Source organism: Grampus griseus, assembly GCF_964374135.1.
Source record: "Grampus griseus genome assembly, chromosome: 16".
Classification (NCBI taxonomy): domain Eukaryota; kingdom Metazoa; phylum Chordata; class Mammalia; order Artiodactyla; family Delphinidae; genus Grampus; species Grampus griseus.
Window position 1 is genome coordinate 31,324,905 of NC_139010.1, and position 19,247 is coordinate 31,344,151.

Below are 19,247 nucleotides of genomic sequence, written 5' to 3' on the forward strand. Positions count from 1 at the left end.
ATGCTCATTCACCCCACCATCCTCTATCAACTAGAAGCTGCACCTTCAAGGAATCTTTGCTGGGATAGGAAGGAAGCCCTCCAGATCCTTCTGCTAACAAAACCAGATCTCTCTCCTTAATAAGAAAGCTCTCCTGTTACTTCAATCTGCATGAAATTTAAGGCTCATTTTATAAATGCTGCCCAAGAATGTCTCCTCTTCTTAAAACTTCCCCAGTTATCCAAGTTGAGAAAAAAAAAAGGTACCTGAGCAATTAGATCAGGATGAACGGGGGAGGAAAAAAACATCGATTGCCTGAAATGAGTGTGCCTCCCCTGGGCAGATCCATGGGGCCTACCCACAGGCAGGTTACTCAAATAACAGGCCACACGGGGTGGGGGCAAGCCTCAAAGAAGCCACACGTGCTTGGCTGATGAAAATTGCCTGGAAAGACACAGCAAACTTTAAGGCTGTCGGTCTGTTGTTAGGAGGGTCAGGCTGAAGAGGTGAAATGGGCAGACCACCTGAGGACCTAATGCCAGCCGGGAAGAGGGGAGGGGCAACCAGGTACCAGCTGTTGCAGAGAAAATACCATACCCAAGGCTCCACCTACCAATTTTCTCTTATGCTAAATATAACTTGCTGTTCTTTGCCCAAACGTTCTTGGTTAGGGAGACATAAGTGGGAAAGTGGAGGTGATGTTTTTATTATAAGACCTTGCCTTTCCTTAGGTTCATGGAGAAAGACCTAACAAACAGAAACAGCCAGTCTCCATCTGACTCATCAGCCCCTCGGTCGGGGGGTGTGCCTGAGATGGCCAGGAAAAGAAGTGTTCTGCCCGTGATTAGGTGAGGCTGAGCCAGGAGGGATTCCTCCAGGAGGTGCTGCAGTGGGCCATGGACGACCCTCCATTCATTCCACTCCAAGGGGCTGGTCCAAGCCAGCCACAGACATTCCAGTGCTTTTGCCGGGGCCTAGGTTACGTCAACTCACCTCCAACCAGGAAGGCTGTTAAAATGGATGCTGGGCCCCATCCTCAGAGCTTCTGGAGCCTGGAAACCTACATCTCTATCAAGTACCTGGGTGCTGCTGGTCCAGGGACCGCACTGCATGAGCCATGGTTTGGGCACAGACAAGTGACAGGGGACTGGGGACTGTGCTGAGGACCTGCTGGAGAAGGCTTCTTTGCTCATCAGGAGACACGAGAGGAGACAGCCTCCGTCATCCTCTGGACCATTTGTGATGATGGAGATGTTCTTTTATCTGATCTGTCCAATATGGTAGCCACTAGCCACAGGTGCTACAGAACCGTGGTCCCCAAGCTTTTTGGCACCAGGGACCGGCTTAGTGGAGGACAATTTTTCCACGGACCGGTGGCGGGAGGGGGCGGGAGATGGTTTCGGGGATGATTCAAGCTCATTACATTTATTGTGCACTTTATTTCTATTATTATTACACTGTAATATATAATGAAGTAATTATACAACTCACCATAATGCAGAATTAGTGGGAGCCCTGAACCTGTTTTCACTTGCCACTCACTGAGAGGTTTTTTTGTTTTCTTTATTTATTTATGGCTGTGTTGGGTGTTTGTTGCTGTGCGTGGGCTTTCTCTAGTTGCGGCAAGCGGGGGCTACTCTTCGTTGTGGTGCGCAGGCTTCTTCTCTTGTTGCGGAGCATGGGTTCTAGGTGCGCAGGCTTCAGTAGTTGTGTTGCACAGACTAGGTAGTTGTGGCACACGGGCTTAGTTGCTCCATGGCACGTGGGATCTTCCCGGACCAGGGCTCGAACCCCTGTACCCTGCACTGGCAGGCGGATTCTAAACCACTGCGCCACCAGGGAAGACCCACTGATAGGGTTTTATTTTTTTATTTTTATTTATTTATTTTTTTTGCGATACGCGGGCCTCTCACCGTTGTGGCCTCTCCCGCTGCGGAGCACAGGCTCCGGACGCGCAGGCTCAGCGGCCGTGGCTCACGGGCCCAGCCGCTCCGCGGCATGTGGGATCTTCCCGGACTGGGGCATGAACCCGTGTCCGCTGCATCGGCAGGCGGACTCTCAACCACTGCGCCGCCAGGGAAGCCCTAGGGTTTTGATATGAGTCTGCAAGCAATTGATTTATTATGGTCTCTGTGCAGTCAAACCTCTCTGCTAACGATAATCTGTATTTGCAGCCGCTCCCCAGCACTAGCATCACCGCCTCAGCTCCATTTCAGATCATCAGGCATTAGATTCTCATAAGGAGCGCACAACCTGGATCCCGCACATGCGCAGTTCACAGTAGAGTTCGCGCTCCTATGAGAATCTAATGCCACCGCTGATCTGACAGAAGACGGAGCTCAGGCGGTAATGCAAGCAATGGGGAGTAGCTGTAAATACAGATGAAGCTTCACTTGCCCACTGCTCACCTCCTGCTGTGTGGCCCGCTTCCTAACAGGCCGCGGACTGGTACTGGTCCGTGGCCTGGGTGTTGGGAACCCCTGCTACAGAACACTTGAAATGTGGCTAGTGTAACTACTGAAACTAGTGATTTAAATTTTATTTCACGTTAATTCACTGGAATTTAAATAGCCACGTGTGGCTAGAGGCTCCCACCACGAACACTGTAGCCCTGGACACTGTCAGGTCTAGATGTGATGGCTGACCCCTGCCATCAGCCCAAGGGAAGACACCACACAGAGGCCCACAAAGCCACACCCGATGTACTCAGCCCACCCTCAGCACAGTTACCATGTGAGATCACACATTCCTCTGCTATCTAAGGCAGTATGAGTAGGTATTCCCTACTGCTGCAGCCAAAGGCCTTCTGGCCAATACAGCCACAGGGACATTCAAGTCAGCCTGCAGAAAAATGGGGCTACACACCCCAAGGTCAACGTCAACTCTACACAGAAAAGCAAGAGAAGGAAAACTTGGCTACCGGTGAACTGGAGAGGTTTTGACCTGAAGGGATGCAACCAGGTCTTTGAGCATCCAAGATAGGGGCCCAGACAGTGAAGTACAGTAGAGCTCTGCTCGCAGCCTGCCTGCCAACAAGTATCCGGGGACACTGGTGACCCCTCCATCCCAAGGGCCAAAGGGTGGGTCACTGACAGGATGCTCTTCCAAAGTATACGAAGGTCCAGCTGCACAAAAAAATACCTTCTTACTCAGGCCTGCAATTCCACCATTAACAATACTTGCTGTGGTTTAAACAATTATCTTTCTCTAGAATCTCCTTTTAAAATGCAAATGCTCCTAGGAAAGGTAACACTTTAAGCCTTGAAGGGTCAATGTGAATGAGTTTGTCAGATATCAGATCATTGTACCTCGCTCCCAAGCGGAATATGGAGCCGGAAAAGGGTGAGGCCAATACAGGTAGGTGCCCTCAGAGCTCAACCAGCTCCGTTTTACAAAACCCCACATTACCGTTCCACACATCCTGACTGCCTGCCCGGCTCATGCACTTCCTGAAAGCCAGCCCCGTGTTCAAAATCCCAGCAGCCCCATCATTCAATCCCTGTGTTTCACCAACCCAAGCAGGCAGGACAAAGTGAACTGTGGTCCCATCAGAGTCCTCCCTGAACCCTAGACGGGACGAGGGGACCTGCGAGGGGCTGAATTGTGCCCCACAAAACAGACGATGAAGTCCTAATCCCCAGTAAATGTGAATGTGACCTTATTTGGAAATTCGGTCTTTAGAGATGATCAAGTTAAGATGAGGTCATACTGGAGTAGGGCGGGCCCCTAAACCAATGTGAATGGTGTCCTGTTTAAAAAAGGGAATTTGGAGACACACACAGAGAGAACACCATGTGAAAGTGAAGGCAGAGACTGGGGTGATGCACCTACAAGCCGAGGAACGTCAGAGGTTGCCGGCACACAACCAGGAGAAGAGGCCTGGAAAAGACCCGCTCCTGGCTGCCTTCAGGGCACAATGATCTTAGACTCTAGACTCTGGCCTCCAGAGCTGTGAGAGAATAAACCTCTACTGCGTAAGTCACTCAGTTTACGGCACTTTGCTAGGGCAGCCCTAGCAAACAAATACAGTGTCCCCTACTGGTACCCCTCTCACCACTCTGACCTCACTTACTGTATCTACTCATCTGACTGTCTCCCCAGGAGACCCTAAGATCCAGGAGCACAGGGACCAGGTCTGCCTATTCACCGCTATATCGCATGCCCACTTCTGGCCCTCTGGAGGTGTTCCGTATGAGTCAACTTAACACATAAGAGGCCTGCCCCAGGCAGGTTCTAGAAGCTCAGGCACGAGACTTAACTTCTCTGAGTGTCCATTTCCCCACCTGTCTACTGGAGGAAACAGGAAGAATTGGACCAGATGACCTCTGTGAGCCCTTCCAACTCAAAAACTCCAGGACTCACCACACCACTGAAGGTGTACCCATCCATCAAGGTCAAACCAGGACACAGAGCTACACTAGGGCATTAAATAGAGGGAATGTGACACAAGACGGGCCACAGAGGCGCAGGAAGACTGGGAGACTATGACAACCTTCCTCTGGGACGTCTTCAGTGAAGTGACAGCAGGGCCAGCCTCCCTCTATGGGCTCCTGGGACCCACATCCAGAGACACACCGAATTCGGCATGGACTGGCCACTCCTGCGCCCCAGACAACACTCCCAGTGGGCCAGTCCTGCTCACAAACAACAGCCCCCAAAGGGGCCAGTCTCTTGGATAGTGGTCACTGTGTACTACGAGGCCTGGGGGTCGGAGGCAAAGGGCTGAGAAGCGCTGTGCCCTGACAAAGTGAAAACATGGTGACACAGGTGCCTCTGTGTCATGCACCTCCCTCCTAACACCAGGAACAGCGTTCTGCCCTCCTCCATTAAGAGGACGTGCTGATGAGAGGAAATGTGAACGGAACCAACAGAAGATGACTCCATGAATGATCTGACAGGTGTGGGCCAACTCTCCCACCCCATGCACCCAGCGCCACCCCAGCTCATACCCAGACCCCCGAGCGGCCGGTGTCCTCCAGGAAGGAGGGGTGCCCAGGAAGGTGGTACTCACCCACACTGCTGAGGGAGCTGCTGCTCTCCGAGTCTGAGGGCATGATGGACAAGACACTGTACGTGGAGCCTGGAGACAGAAAGAGAGGCCATTTGTTACTAACCCCAAAGGGATTTCTCATCTTATGCCCCAAACCACTGTGAGACCAAATGACTTCAGTCGGCGCCAGGCTGAGAAGCAGCACCACCTGGGGTACCAGACCTCACAACCACAGGCTGGGCAGGGGAGGTGCTGTCAGCAGGGCCTGGTCTTTGGTGCTTCCGCCTCACCTTCGGCCCCCCTCCGACTGAGCTACGCACGGGCAGAGGGGAGCTTGGAGTCAGCCAGCTGGCTTCTTATCGGGACATCTGGGGAAGGGCTCAGCAAGGGAGCAACATGCCCCAGGGCAACAAGGGGTCTGGGGATTTCCTACAGATTTGTATCAGTGTGATTCTGGCTTTCATATAGAGGGTAACAGAGCCTAAGTTAAACATCTGTGAACTCTTCGTTCCTTGTGCCTAGCTGTTCTGCTCTTAGGTTCTAACTGTATTCAAGCTCAGTCCTTAATAATTTAGTCAGTGGCTGCTCCCTTATTAAAAGTTACTGATAGAATTATAAGCAATCACACTGTCACCAAAGCTAGGGAGTAACATGTTTTGTTTTTCGTTTTTAAATATTTATTTATTTTTGGCTGCGTTGGGTCTTCATTGCTGTGTGCAGGCTTTCTCTAGTTGCAGTGAGTGGGGGCTACTCTTCGTTATGGTGTGTGGGCTTCTCATTGCGGTGGCTTCTCTTGTTGCAGAGCACGGGCTCTAGGCGCGCGGGCTCCAGTAGTAATGGCGTGCAGGCTTTGTTGCTCCGTGGCATGTGGGATCTTCCCGGACCAGGGATCAAACCCGTGTTCCCTGCATTGGCAGGAGGATTCTTAACCACTGCGCCACCAGGGAAGCCCTATGTTTCGTTTTGTTTTGTTTTGGGGGGGGAGGTGTTGACACTCGTTATTAACTCCTGGTGGCAGCCACACAACCACCACGGTTTGGTTTGCATTCAAATATCTTCAAAGCCAGGATGTTTCCTGCCCGGCATCAGGAAAAACCTCTGGGTCAAGAAACCCAGCTCTGAGTGCAGTTCTCGTCCACGTGCGAGTAGCTGGCCAGTGGCCTCAGTTTTCTGGATCTCTGTTTCTCAGTCTGTAACATGAAGGGGTTCAACCAGATGGCTCACAAGGTCCTTTCCCCTGTCCCATTTCAGAGATGACATTTTCCATGATTAATGGAAACAAAGCTGTGCTTTGCTTATCAAGACTACAGATGACACAAAAGTTAAGAGGGCAGGCGAACCCCAACCCAGAGGCTGAATGGGAGTCGAAAAAAGCACAACATGCAGAGATGGTGGGTCAAATAAAATAAGACAATGGGAAGAAGGCAATGTTTTGCTCTTAGAATTGAAAGAACTGTACAATGAAGGTGTGTGTGTACTGGGCAGAGTGAGTGAGCCAGAGATGAGATTTTTGCAATAAAGCCTTTGAATGAGACTTAGGGCTTTGGTGTCAGAAAGCAGCCGAGAACTAATGAGACCTTGGGCTCCAGGACCAGAAATGCGGGGTCAAATTTAAGGGGCTCTCTCCGATGTCAACTCTTGACTAGCTACCCTACACCTGCACACCCTCAGAAGGAAAAAAAGAAAGAAAAGAGATAAAGAGACGGGGTAAGCAGGGGAGAGGGAGAGGAGGAGGGAAACTCATGGACGGGAGGGAGGGAGCAGTGCACCAGGGGACAGGGGAGACCCCGAAGGGAAGGGGAAGGTGTCGGGGGAAAGATGAAGACCACACAGAGGTGAGGGAAACACACAGCCCTGGCATAAGAGTCGGCATGCAGGGGAGCTAGCTGGTGTACCCACCAGACAGGCAGAGAGATGAAAGGTGAGAGGAGAAAAAAGAAAACCAGAAAAAGGGACTTTGGTAATGGCAAGAAGTGGGACAGTGGCCAGGAATGGCCAGTGGCCTCATTATCACATTTTCCAAGAACCTCTGGGTGTCTGGCGTGGATGGAAGAGGAAGGCTCGGGGAGTGGGCAGGACCGTCCAAAGGGATGCAACTTGTTCGACTGGCCTACGGCAGCAGCCCAGACACAGCTGGTGGGTGCAGGTCAGGAAGGGGGCCTAAGGGTCAGTGCTGCCTTGGTCTGAGAAGACCTGGGTGGCGGGGGTCTCCCACGACATATGCATTCACTCCACGCACACCTGGCAGAGATATCAGAGGTGGCTCCTGCACATCACCTGAAAAGAGACGGAACCAGAAAACCCCGTGCAGCCCTTAAAGTCCTTGATCCTACTAAAAAATAAGTAAGCAGTGTTCAGTGAGATATCGCCTGTATTTAAGTTCAATCCACGCTACTCATCTTGCTGCCCCTTCCACATCTCTGTGTTTTTGTCTCAACCGTGAGCATCACAAACTTCTCAAAGCATCTCTCTTCCCATATCATGAACATTAAGCACTGCATAAAGATCCATGAAATAAAGTCAGGTGCAATTCAGCCAATCCATCGGTATCTCCAAAACACAAGAATGTAACACGATGCCTATGTTCTAAACTCAGCAGCCATTTTCTTAATAATTTTTCATTGTTGTTATGTGAGGGCAAGGAAGACTAGCCGGCTGGTGTGTCGGTGGATTGTTTTTGAAAGCGGGCACAAATACACTGTCCCACTCACACCTCTGAGATGTGAGCTCAGCCCAGCCCTGCTGGCGACACCACAGCCAGCACTCTGGCGGATGCTCCCTGCACGCCTCGCCTCTTTCTCGCTACTGGCATCAGCAGCGCCCCATCTTCCAGTAAGCCGCCCCTCCCCTTCAAATCATCTCTCTCCTCCCCCATGGCAAGTTTCCACTGTTAATTAAACTTGGCAGACACCCTTCTCTCTCTCCTCCCACCTCCCCCCTGGCTGGGAGGAGTCAACTGGCCAACTGACACGTGCTGGTCCCCTTCCCTGTCCCCCACATCCTGACAGGGCTCTGGGCCTGACCCGGGGGCGGTGTGACATCTCTATCGGCATCTCTGGGCATCACCTCCCCCGAGTCAGCTGGCAGGGCTCCTGGGAGCCAGGGAGGGAAGCGGTGCCAGGGAACGGTTAAAATTGGACAAGGCCCAGTTTCTACGATGTTCCCAGGGCCTTAGACGTCATTCGGGGGAAAAAAAGCCCCGAAGACGACGCTGTCTTGGTTATGCTTTGTCTCTGCAGCTATTGTTGTCTTAAAAAGCCTGTGTGGTCAGGACTGTCGGGAAAAGGCAAAAGGAGTCGCTTTCCTCCGAAGTCACGCAGTATCCTTTCAAAGCGATGGCTTCTGAGAGGTGGGACGGTCGTCATCTACCCCTGGGATTTCACAATCCAATCTGGAGCCTGACAGAGGTCCCATCTCACTGCGCACGCTCTCCTGCCCCGCACAGCCCCTCACCCTTGACCATGTGGGAGCTCCCCTGAAGGCACCTGCACCCCGACCCGGGCCCTAATGCGCACCCTGCACATCACACACACAGAGGCCTGGGTGAACGAGGGCCGACCTCCTCTGCTCCCACTGCCTCCCCCCAAGCCCCACAGGGCAGCAGGGCACTGCCACTCAGGACCGTCACCACAAACTCAGACAAGCCTGTGCAGAGGTCCAGAGAGGACCCAGAGAAAGTCATATGATTGGGAAACGTTTCCAGAAAATGAGGGCAGAGGGACTTCCCTGGTGGTCCAGTGGTTAAGACTCCACATTCCTGATGCAAGGGGCCCGGGTTCGATCCCTGGTCAGGGAACTAGGTCCCGCATGCCTCAACAAAAAGATCCTGCACGCTGCAACTAAGACCCAGCGCAGCCAAATAAATAAATATTAAAAAAAAAAAAAAAGAAAAAGAAAAAGAGAGCAGAGCAGGAGCCCCGGTTTTCATGGCCATGTGAAGCAGAGTGATGATACAGGGGCTTCTCCACCATAGCAATAACCTGAGGCCCCGGTCAAGGTGCAGGTTCTGACTAGGCAGATTAGGGTGGGGCCTGAGACTCCGCATTTCCAACAAGCCCACAACAGGGACTGAAAGCAAGGTACCAAGGCTGACCCGAGCCAGCAGGTGGCATGTACATGGAAGTCATGGCAGAAGCCCTGGGAGAGAGCTGGCAGACTCTCTGGGACTGGCCTGGGCCACAAGCATTGTCTGTGTTGTTCCCAAAAGGCTGCCCCCTGCTAATTGTGTTTACTCGGTGACTCAGCCCCACTGGGTCATGGAGACCACTTCAAAGAACTTCCAGTAAAATCACCCAGGCGATAACAGAACGCCCAGCCCTCCAAGGCCCCCTCCCGCGGCTGCAGGGCCCCTAACACACCCCTCCATTCACCTGGGCTTGTAAAGGCCCCAGTGACTCACACTTCCTCCCCATGAAACCGCGACGCTCAAGGGGCTTGTTCCAGCCTCCAGCCAGCACGCAGAGTCCTCTCTGTGCTCCAGCCCGTGGCGCTGCCCTGAGACAGCTCTGGGCGCTGGGAGGACATGCACCTCCCGCGAGCACCGGGGAAGGAGGGAGAAGCAAGCCACTCTTCCCTGGGGGCTGTGAGACTGGGCAGGGAGGTGCTGCCTGGGCAGTGGGGGCTGTGAGACTGGGCAGGGAGGTGCTGCCTGGGCAGTGGGGTGGGGGGGTGCGAGCAGTCACCACCAGGCCACCTGTCCCACCCTGGAACCATCCTCCAGCTCAGAGCTGACCACCCTCGGACGGCTGAGGGTGCCCAGTCACTCTAGCACCCACACGTGTCCATCGGGGTCCTGGCACGTGGCTGAGCCGTGCGAGCTGTATAAAGAAGACAAGCCAGGGGCTCAGGAGGCTACTGACCTGCTGTGAGACTCTGTGGACGTCCCTTCCCCTCTCTGAGCCCACGGCCCTCGTCTGCAAATCGAGGCAGCAGTGACTAGAATACTAACAGGTTGCCAGCCTGCCTGGGTTCAACTCTCAACTCTGCCACTTAGCAGCTGTGTACCCTCAGGTGAGTCACTCAGCCTCTCCCTGCCTCCATATGCTTATCTGCAAAATGGGACAACAGGAGTACTAACCCCACGGAGGATCAACTGAGTTAATACGAAAAGGGCTTGACACAGCACCTGACACGGCCAGTGCTCAAAGTGTTAGCTGCTGCTCCTACAGTCAAACCAGACCTTCCAACACTGCCGTCCTCAATCCTTTGGTTACCCACATTGAAAGCTGTCTTTCAGAAAGCTGTCCACCAGAGTGACGAGGCTGCATAGTCCACAATGACAAACTGCTAGACCGTATGGCACTAACAACAACAATACCAGAAATAATAATAGCAGCAGCTGATAGGCACTGAGCCCTACTAAGTGCCAGGATGTACTAGACTCTGCATATGTTGTCTCAGTTAATTCCCACACCAACCCTGAGGTTGTCATTACGCCGGTTGTGCAGAGGAGGAAACTAAGGGTTAGAAAAATCAAGTAACTTGCTTAAGGTCATGGTAGAGCCACTAAGGGGGCGAACAGGATACAAACCCAGGCAGTCTAGCCCAAAGCCTGTGCTCCTGAACCCTATACACAACACTGCTGCCCAGCTCTAAAGGTCTAGCAGTCCGGGGGGACTTCACGGAGGAAGGGGCCTGGAGCTGGCCCTGGAGGATGGTGGACTTGGACAAGCACCAAGAAGCCAGATCAGCCTGGAGGAGATGTAGGCAGAACCCATCCACCTGTGCAAGTGAGAAGTATTAGAGCAGGGCCACCCCTGCCCAGAGCCTCCCAACCTGGAGCCCCCAGCATAGGCTTTCCCCCTCCCCGTGCTCCTCCCCACACCGAGACACTCAACCGACGCTGTGAGCTGAGTGGGGCTTGGGGACTAAAAGTGGGAAGAAAGAAAGAGGTGTGAGCCATGGCGTTATGGCCCTGACACATGCTGCTACTTCCTGCCCACCCCAACGCCCATGACCGTGCTGGGTACAGAGGCACTCGACTCCGTGAGCCACAGACATGAGAAGGAGGCAAGAGGGTGGAAAGTGCTATGTGCTGAGCTCACCTCCCCGGCTTCTGCGGATCTCGGGAGGTGCTGGGAGGGTGGCTCCTTTGGCTGCTGGGAAGCCCTCTTACAGAATCACGGTTCAGTGCAGCCAGGCCCCTCCCTAGGGCCTCAGCTTCCTCCCCTTTAACAACATGGCCCCAGACTGTGGACACTGAGACCCACAGTTGGAAGCTGACAAGCCCCCCGATACTCAGAAAGCAGGGGGTGAAATTCCGTGGCCCTGGAATGGAGCAGCCACGAAGCCTGCTGCGTCAGTCGAGAAAGGCCTGCTTCAAGCAGCTGACACGCCCACCTCAGGGTGGGAAAGAATCCTCCCCCTGACATGCACAGGGAGGCTGATGCCTCCTGGCCAGGCTGGGGGACAGTTGTCACCTGCCCTAGAAGGCCCAGGAGGTAGCCCGAAGCAGGGTCTGTAGGGCTCCACGGGAGGGAGGCTGGGCGGCCATCATGTATGCCCTAGAGGGTGGGGAGGAGACTGGGACAGAGTTCAAGAGTCTCCTACTAATATGCAATGATGTAGGGGGGCATGTTCATCATCAATGAACACAGCCACACCTGACAGGCACCCCCAAAACAGATGACAGTGCAGGAGGGACCGGCCGCAGTGTCACTGCCCTGCTACCCTCACGAGAGCTCATGACGCAAGCACAGCAGCAAAGAGGACACACCGAGATGGGACAGAAACAGCGCAGCACAGGCAGCCACGCTTCCATTAATCCTGCAGCCAGACATCCCCCGGTGGGCGCATGTGCCCTGGAATAAACTTCTGACCAGCACCAGGAGTCACAGCAGACCGGCTCCCTCCTGCTCTCCATCTGGACTCCCTCTCCACGACTCAGTAAAGGGAGAAAAGGCTACCTCCTCCTGCACGGACTGTGACCAAGCAGCATGTGCTGCCCTCCACCATCACAGGTGTTGGTACCAGTGCAGGCTCTGGGCCACACCACCTGGGCTCAGGCCTGCCACCAACAGCTGCGTGACCTTGAGCAAGTTGCTTCCACTTTCTGCGTCTCATTTCCTGGTCTATGAAATAGGAAGGGTGGGCTATGAGGACTGAATGAGGACCGAGCCAGGCACACGGACAAGCGCTCCATAAACGCTAGCTCTTGTTCTTGTTATCTGACCCTCAACCATGAGTGTCCCTGCCCAATACCTGAATCCAGCCTTGCTATGCCTTTGTTTTCTTCCACTCAGGATAGGGAGGCCTCCCCTCCCCTTCCACCATTCTGCCTGGCCACGGCCAATTCCAAGCCAGCCCACCTCTCTTCCGGGTCTCTTGTTCTCTGATTCAAACAGAACAAGCCAGAGTGCTCACTGTGTGCTGGGATAACACCAGGCCACGCCCCAACCCTCTCATGACCCTCACCGCCACCTGCACATAACATGGGCATGGGTCAGCCCTTCAAGAAAGATGAAGTTGACAGCGCTCTGCACAAGACACCACCCCTTGGTAGGCACGTCTGCCCTGGGAACACAAAGCCCATTCCGCCACCAAATGCTTAGTGAACAAACTAGGGATGCAGCAGAGAACGAGACAGAGTCCCTGCCCTCATGGAGCTCAGAGGAGTGCAGGTGGGAGAGAAATAAACCAATACACAAATGCAAAATGCATCCGGTAGTAAGTGCTGTGAAGAACACTACAGCCGAGTAAAATGCAGGGTGAGTGGGGCGGGGTGGAGAGGTGGCTGCTGTGCTACAAGGGCCAGGGGAGGTCTCTCTGGTAGGCCACATCTGAAGAGAGACCTGAAGGAGTCTGGAGGAAGCAAAGTGCTGGAGGAGGACTGTTCCAGGCAGAAAAACAGCAAGTGCAAAGGCCCCGGGGTCAGACCGGAAAGTAGGCGAGGACGTGACACCCCAGGCTGGACAGGACGGGGACATCCAGTCCACAAAGGCCAAAGAGGGCCACTGCAAAGGAGAGGTCTTGCCTTCATCAGCAATATGCTGCTGTTCTGCCCCCTCAACAGCAGCAGCACCGCCCCCTTACATGGTCCGTGTGGTGTCTTGACTATTACTCACCACCAAGGCAACTCAGTCTGTGTCCCCAGGACTCTGAGGTCACAGAGAACCGCTTACCTCCCCTGCCCCAATATCCGTGCCGAGTTTAAACCTACTGAGACCCCTGCCAAGGGGTGGGAGGTACAAAGTGACTGTACAGTGAAAGGGCACGGGATCAGAAACTGGATGGGCCTGGGCTCTCCCTCGTCTGGCCACATACTAAGGAACTCCAAATAGCCAAAACAATCTTGGAAAAGAAGAATAAAGCTGGAGGACTCATACTTCCTGACTGGTGACAAAGCTGCACTAATCAAAACAGTGTGGTACTGGCTTAAAGGCAGACATAAGACCAAAGGAACAGAACAGAGAGCCCAGAAACAAACCTTTGCATAATGGCCAAATAATTTTTGACAGGTGCTAAGACTATCCAATGAGGAAAGAACAGTCTTTTCAAGAAATTGTGCTAGGAAAAGCAGATATCCACATGCAAAAGGATGTATTTGGACACTTATCTAACACCACATACAAAAATTAACTCAAAAGGAATCAAAGTCTTAAAGATAAAAGCTATAACTACAGAACTGGACTTCCCTGGTGGCACAGTGGTTAAGAATCCGCCTGCCAATGCAGGGGACACAGGTTCGATCCCTGGTCCGGGAAGATTCCGCATGCCACAGAGCAACTAAGCCCGTGCACCACAGCTACTAAGCCTGCTCTCTAGAGCCTGCGAGCCACAACAACTGAAGCCTGCGCGCCTAGAGCCTGTGCTCCGCAACAAGAGAAGCCACCGCAATGAGAAGCCCGCGCGCCGCAACCAGAGAAAGCCGGCACGCAGCAACGAAGACCCAACGCAGCCCAAAATGAATGAATTAATTAATTTAAAAAATAAAACTATAGAACTCTTAGAAGAAAATACAGAGCAAAGCTTCGACACTGAATTTGGCAATGACTTCTTGGATATGACATCAGAGACACAGCAACCAAAGAAAAAAACAGACATACTGGACTTCATGAAAATTGTTAAATTTGTGCACGGAAAGACACTGTCAACAGAGTAAAAAGGCAACCCACAGAATCAGATAATATTTGCAAATCGTGTATCTGATAAGAAATTAACATCAGTATAGAGAACTCCTAAAACTCAACAAGGAAAAAAACCTGATTCACAAATAGGCATGACTTGAGAGGCTTCTCCAGAGAAGAGATACAAAGAGCCAATAAGCACCTGAAAAGGTGCTCAATATCACTAGTCACTAGGGAAATACAAATCAAAACCACAATAAGGGGCTTCCCTGGTGGCGCAGTGGTTAAGAATCCGCCTGCCAATGCAGGGGACACGGGTTCGAGCCCTGGTCCGGGAAGATCCCACATGCCACAAAGCAACTAAGCCCTTGTGCCACAACTACTGAGCCTGTGCTCTAGAGCCCATGAGCCACAACTACTGAGCCCATGTGCCCCAACTACTGAGCCCATGCTCCACAACAAGAGAAGCCACTGCAATGAGAAGCCCGTGCACCACAACAAAAAGTAGCCCCCTGCTCTCCACAACTAGAGAAAGCCCACACACAGCAATGAAGACCCAATGCAGCCAAAAATAAAATAAATAAAATAAATAAATTAAATTTAAAAAAACCCACAAGATGCTACCTCATACCACTCAGGATGGCTACTGTCAAAAAGCCAGAAAATAGTTAAGTGTTGGTGAGGACGTGGAAAAATTGGAACCCTTGGGCACTACTGGTGGGAATGTAAAATGGTACAGCCACCGTGGAAACTAGTACAGCAGTTTCTCAAAAAATCAAAAACAGCATTACTATACGATCCAATACATCCACTTCTGGGCATATACCCCAAGAAACTGAAAGGAGGGTCTCAAAGAGATAATCCTATACCCATGTTCTTAGCAGCATCATTCACAATATCTAAAATGTATAAGTAACACAGCTGTCCACTGATAGATGAAAAGATAAGCAAAATGTGATATCTACATACAATAAAATATTATTCAGCCTTAAAACGGTAGGAAATTTGGACATGTATCTATAACGTGGATGAATTTTGAAGACATTATGTTAAGTGAAATAAGCCAGTCACAGAGACACAAAAACTGTTTGATTCCATTTACATGACGTACTTAGAGCAGACAAAATCCTAGAGAGAGAAAGTAGAAGAGTGGTTGCCAGAAGCTGGAGTGGGGAGGGGAGATGGGGAGTTACCATTTACTGGGTATAGTTTCAGTTTTGCAAGATGAAAAGAGTTCTGGAGATGGATGCTGGTGATGGTAGCACACTATGAATGTTTTTAAAACCACTGAACTGTATACTCAAAATGGTTAAGACTGGGACTTCCCTGGTGGTCCAGTGGTTAGGACTCAGCTTTTTCACTGCCAGATCCCGGGTTCGATCCCTGGTCGGGGAACTAAGATCCCACAAACCATGTGGCAGGACTAAAAAAAAAAAAAAAAAAAAAAAGGTTAAGATGGTAAATTTTATGTTTATTTTACCACAAAAAACAATTGGGAGGGAAAAAAATACCCAACAGTGGGGCAGTGGGAGGAGAGGCAAGGGCTTTATCTCCCTCCCTCTTGCCATTAAAGTAATCCAAAATCTTTGGGCCTTCAGAGTGATCCAAACCTCACCGAGCTTCACACAATCCTACAACGACTTTGATCACGTAAAGCCCCAGCTCCTGAGCCCTGGGACTCAGAAATGCCTGGGATTTTTGAGCACAGGAATAAGAGAGCAGGCATGAGCTTCAGGGAACTGTCTCCAGCATGTGAATAGGAAAGGTGGAAAGAGGGAAGACCTGGAAGTAAAGAAAACAGTTGGGATGCTCCCACAAGGGCTCCCCTGAACCAGTGGTCAGGGGTGCAAGCTGAGCGGTGACACAAGAGACAGCAGGGGTGGGGAGGACGGGAGGAGGATGCTGGGTTGGGGTGTGCGGAAGGTACTGCAGTTAAGGAGGTGCAGAACTGAAGAAGGCTGCTGAAGAGAAATTAGGAGACACTGCTGAGGCTCAGGCTGAAGGTGCTAAAGGATATCTCTGGGCAGGTGGCCTGCTGACGGTCGGAAACTGGAGTCTGGAGCTAGGGAGCAAGGTTCAGGCTAACCCAGTCCACTTGGGACTTCACCCCACAGAGCCTGGAGGATGTGAGTGACAAGCCCAGAGCGGCTCACTGGCAACGTGAAGCCCATGGGTAAGAAAACGGTGAGGGGGAGGGGAGGGCCAGATCTAGGACTTCCTGAACAGCACCCATGCAGTAAGTATTGCTCTAAGCATATACAGGATAAAATCCTAGGACGTGCGACCTGTGAGGGCAGGAGAAGGAATACGAATTTCAGCAAGAGACACACAAAGCCCACTCAGGGAGACAGGAGGAATAAGAGAATTAAGTCTTCTAGAAGGCAATGGGGTAGAGAGTGGTCAGAGGGGCTGTTCTGCCACACCAAATGCTGCAACAGGACACAGAAGGCAAAAGTCAGTGATGCTCTGCTAATTAAGTAAGGCCATTGATTGGCTGTCGTTTCTCCACCAGAATTGCAGGGCTTGGATTAGACCAGGAAAGGAAAGAGGTTCAGCATGAATGGACTGCTATGTCTAGTGACAACTGCCTGCTGTGTTTAAGGAGTGTGAGGCCACACCTGTGCTCACCAGGAAGGGAGCCCAGGATGGACCAGCGATGTGTGCCGAGGGCAAGACGAGGAGGCATGCATCACTCCTGGTCTGGGTGGCTCCTGAGGGCCAGCCCACCGACAGAAGCACTATTTCACGGCGCCCAGCCCTTGGCAAGCTTACTGTAACTGATTACTGATCAGAACTAACTCTAAAACCCAACCGGTTTCTCTAACATTCTTTAAACAGGCAGGACCAGAAGGGCCCTCACGAAAAATAAAAAGACAGTGATCTCTTCCCATCTATTCTTCTTCTGAGGCCCTGAGAAAGACAGTGTAAAGAAGAGTTTGGCCCTTCAGGGAGGCTCTCAGAGGCCCAGCCCCAAGCAGATAATTTTCCCAACCAAGAAGAGCCCTGGGACACTTTTATGCACCCTTCCTCTTGGATAAGGTGACATCACCAGAAGGGTTCAACCTTATTTACACAATGCTTTTGTGGATTTTGAAAAGGTGACCTTCAGAAGCCGGTGAAAAAGAGTCCATTCCTGAAATCACAGGCACCTTTTACAGTGTTTTACAGAAAGGACAGCTGCACGCACTCACCTGCAGAAATCCACTCAGGTATCAAATGCTGTCACACCCAGAGCACGAGGGAGGGCCTTGGGCAACAGACCCACTGCACCACCACACTCAAGCAGTGAGTGTTCCTTTTGCCAGCCACCCTACCCCACCAGATAAAGATGAAACATCGCCAGCATCCTTCTCGCTAAACCCCCCACAACAGAGCCGTCCACCATGTTTCAGTTTCACACCTATTTTTTCAGCAAATCCAGTGCTCACACTTACCTTAAGCTTGAGTGCATAACCAGTCGTCTACTCCACCGCTCAGAAAACGGGCCCACGGCCACTCTTTCCTCAAATGCAGAAAGAAGAGCTCTCCCTCACACCCCATCTCAGGCAAAATCTGGTCACACACTGTCTTCAAATTGTCCCCACTCAGTCCCGGGAAATGCGGGAGACGATCAGAGAAGTATTTCAAATGCACAAATGCGGGCTATCTTTCACACACAGGCATTCCTCAGGAGAGAAAGTTGATCTTGATAACAAGAGAAGATAGTTCACTATTTTGTTCAAGGAGAAAAAAAAAAATAAAATCCACATCCCTAATCACAGAGTGTAGCAAACGAAAGCAAAGCGCACCAGCTCCTGGAGCACTGGCCATCTGCAGGTAGCCCTGACAGCGCACACGCCCAGTGTCCTCCCGTCCACAGGAAACCCCGGCACCGGTATCACTGTACCTGCCGTGCACAAGGCCCGTGCTTAGTTAAAGCTTGAAGAGTAAGTACTGGATCCCCGTTTTCAGTTACACTCCAGACTCCTCAGAGCTTACGGGGCCCCTATACCGCCCAGCCTTGATGTTCTGCAGATGTCCAGAGGAGACACGCCGAGCCAGGTCACGTGGCAAGCTGAAGACAGTGCCAAGGCCAGCTTCAGGGCCCCTCATCACTACAGAACCGTGCATAATAGAGATAATTGCTGTGAAGGGCTGAACCGTGTCCTCTCCAAAATTCACATGTCGAAGTCCCAACCCCCCAGAATCTCAGCATGTGACTGTATTTGGAGAAAGGGTCTTCAAAGAGGTAATTAATAAATTAATACGAGGTCAGTAGGGTGGGCCCTAATCCTTCTAAGAAGAGCCAATTTGGACACAGATAGGCACACACACACAGAGACCCTGTGAGGACACAGAGAGAAGACAGCCATCTACAAACCAAGGAGAGAGACAGGTCTCAGGAGAAACCAACCCTGCCGACACCTTGATCAAGGACTTCTAGCCTCCAAGACTGTGAGACAATAGATGGCTGTCAGTTGAGCCCCCCAGTCTGTGGTACTTCGTTACGGCAGCCCTACCACACTAATCCAGTTGCTACCGTGCCAGGCTCTGTACAGCCCTTTCCAATACAGACATCATCCACAGTGAGAGCCGTGGAAAACCGTCAAATGAATATGCTATCCTACTTAAAATTCACAGCACTCCAGGAAAGAGGTACTGCTACCAGTCTCAATTTACAGACAAGGACCCTGAAGCTCAGAAAGATGAAGGAACTCGCCCTAGATTATTCAGCCAGACTTGGAACCAGATGTACCGACCTCTGAGCCCTCTGAGACCTTTAACTACCCCCTGAGCTGCCTCTAAGCCGAACCCTGTTCCCTCTGCCTGTCCCCCACCCACTCAGCAGCCCCAGTATGACCCGAGTGTCCCTGCCCCTCCGGAGGACAACTGTGTGAGACCACCGCCTTCCTCCCCACCCTCAGGCCTCCAGCAGATACTTAAGGGAACTCCACTTTCTACCATGAATACTTTTGGAATCTTTTCTTTCTTTTTCTTTTTTAAATGAGTACTGCTTTGATACTCAGAAAAAAAATTCTTTAAAAGTTAAGTTAATGAATTCTATAGAATTCATTTGCCTGTGCACAAATAAATGAATGATCAAAAGGGATATCTTTGGAAACACAATTAAGAATAAAAAGAAAAAAAAAAAAATGCAAGCAGCCCTTGCCAGCGTCCCATCAGCCAAGATGAGATAAGGGACTCATGGGGCAGAAATAAGACCGCCACGGCCA

General features: G+C 51.6%; 1 protein-coding gene across 1 annotated transcript in view; it reads right to left on the reverse strand.

Annotated features, from left to right (window-relative positions):
• Nucleotides 1-19,247, reverse strand: part of DLG5 (discs large MAGUK scaffold protein 5) — a gene marked incomplete at its 5' end in the record, with an annotated part of 120,736 nt that overhangs the window by 69,838 nt on the left and 31,651 nt on the right. Inside the window, 1 exon segment of the mRNA XM_082673425.1 lies at nt 4,991-5,059. Within this exon segment, the coding sequence (XP_082529551.1) occupies nt 4,991-5,059 (69 nt within the window).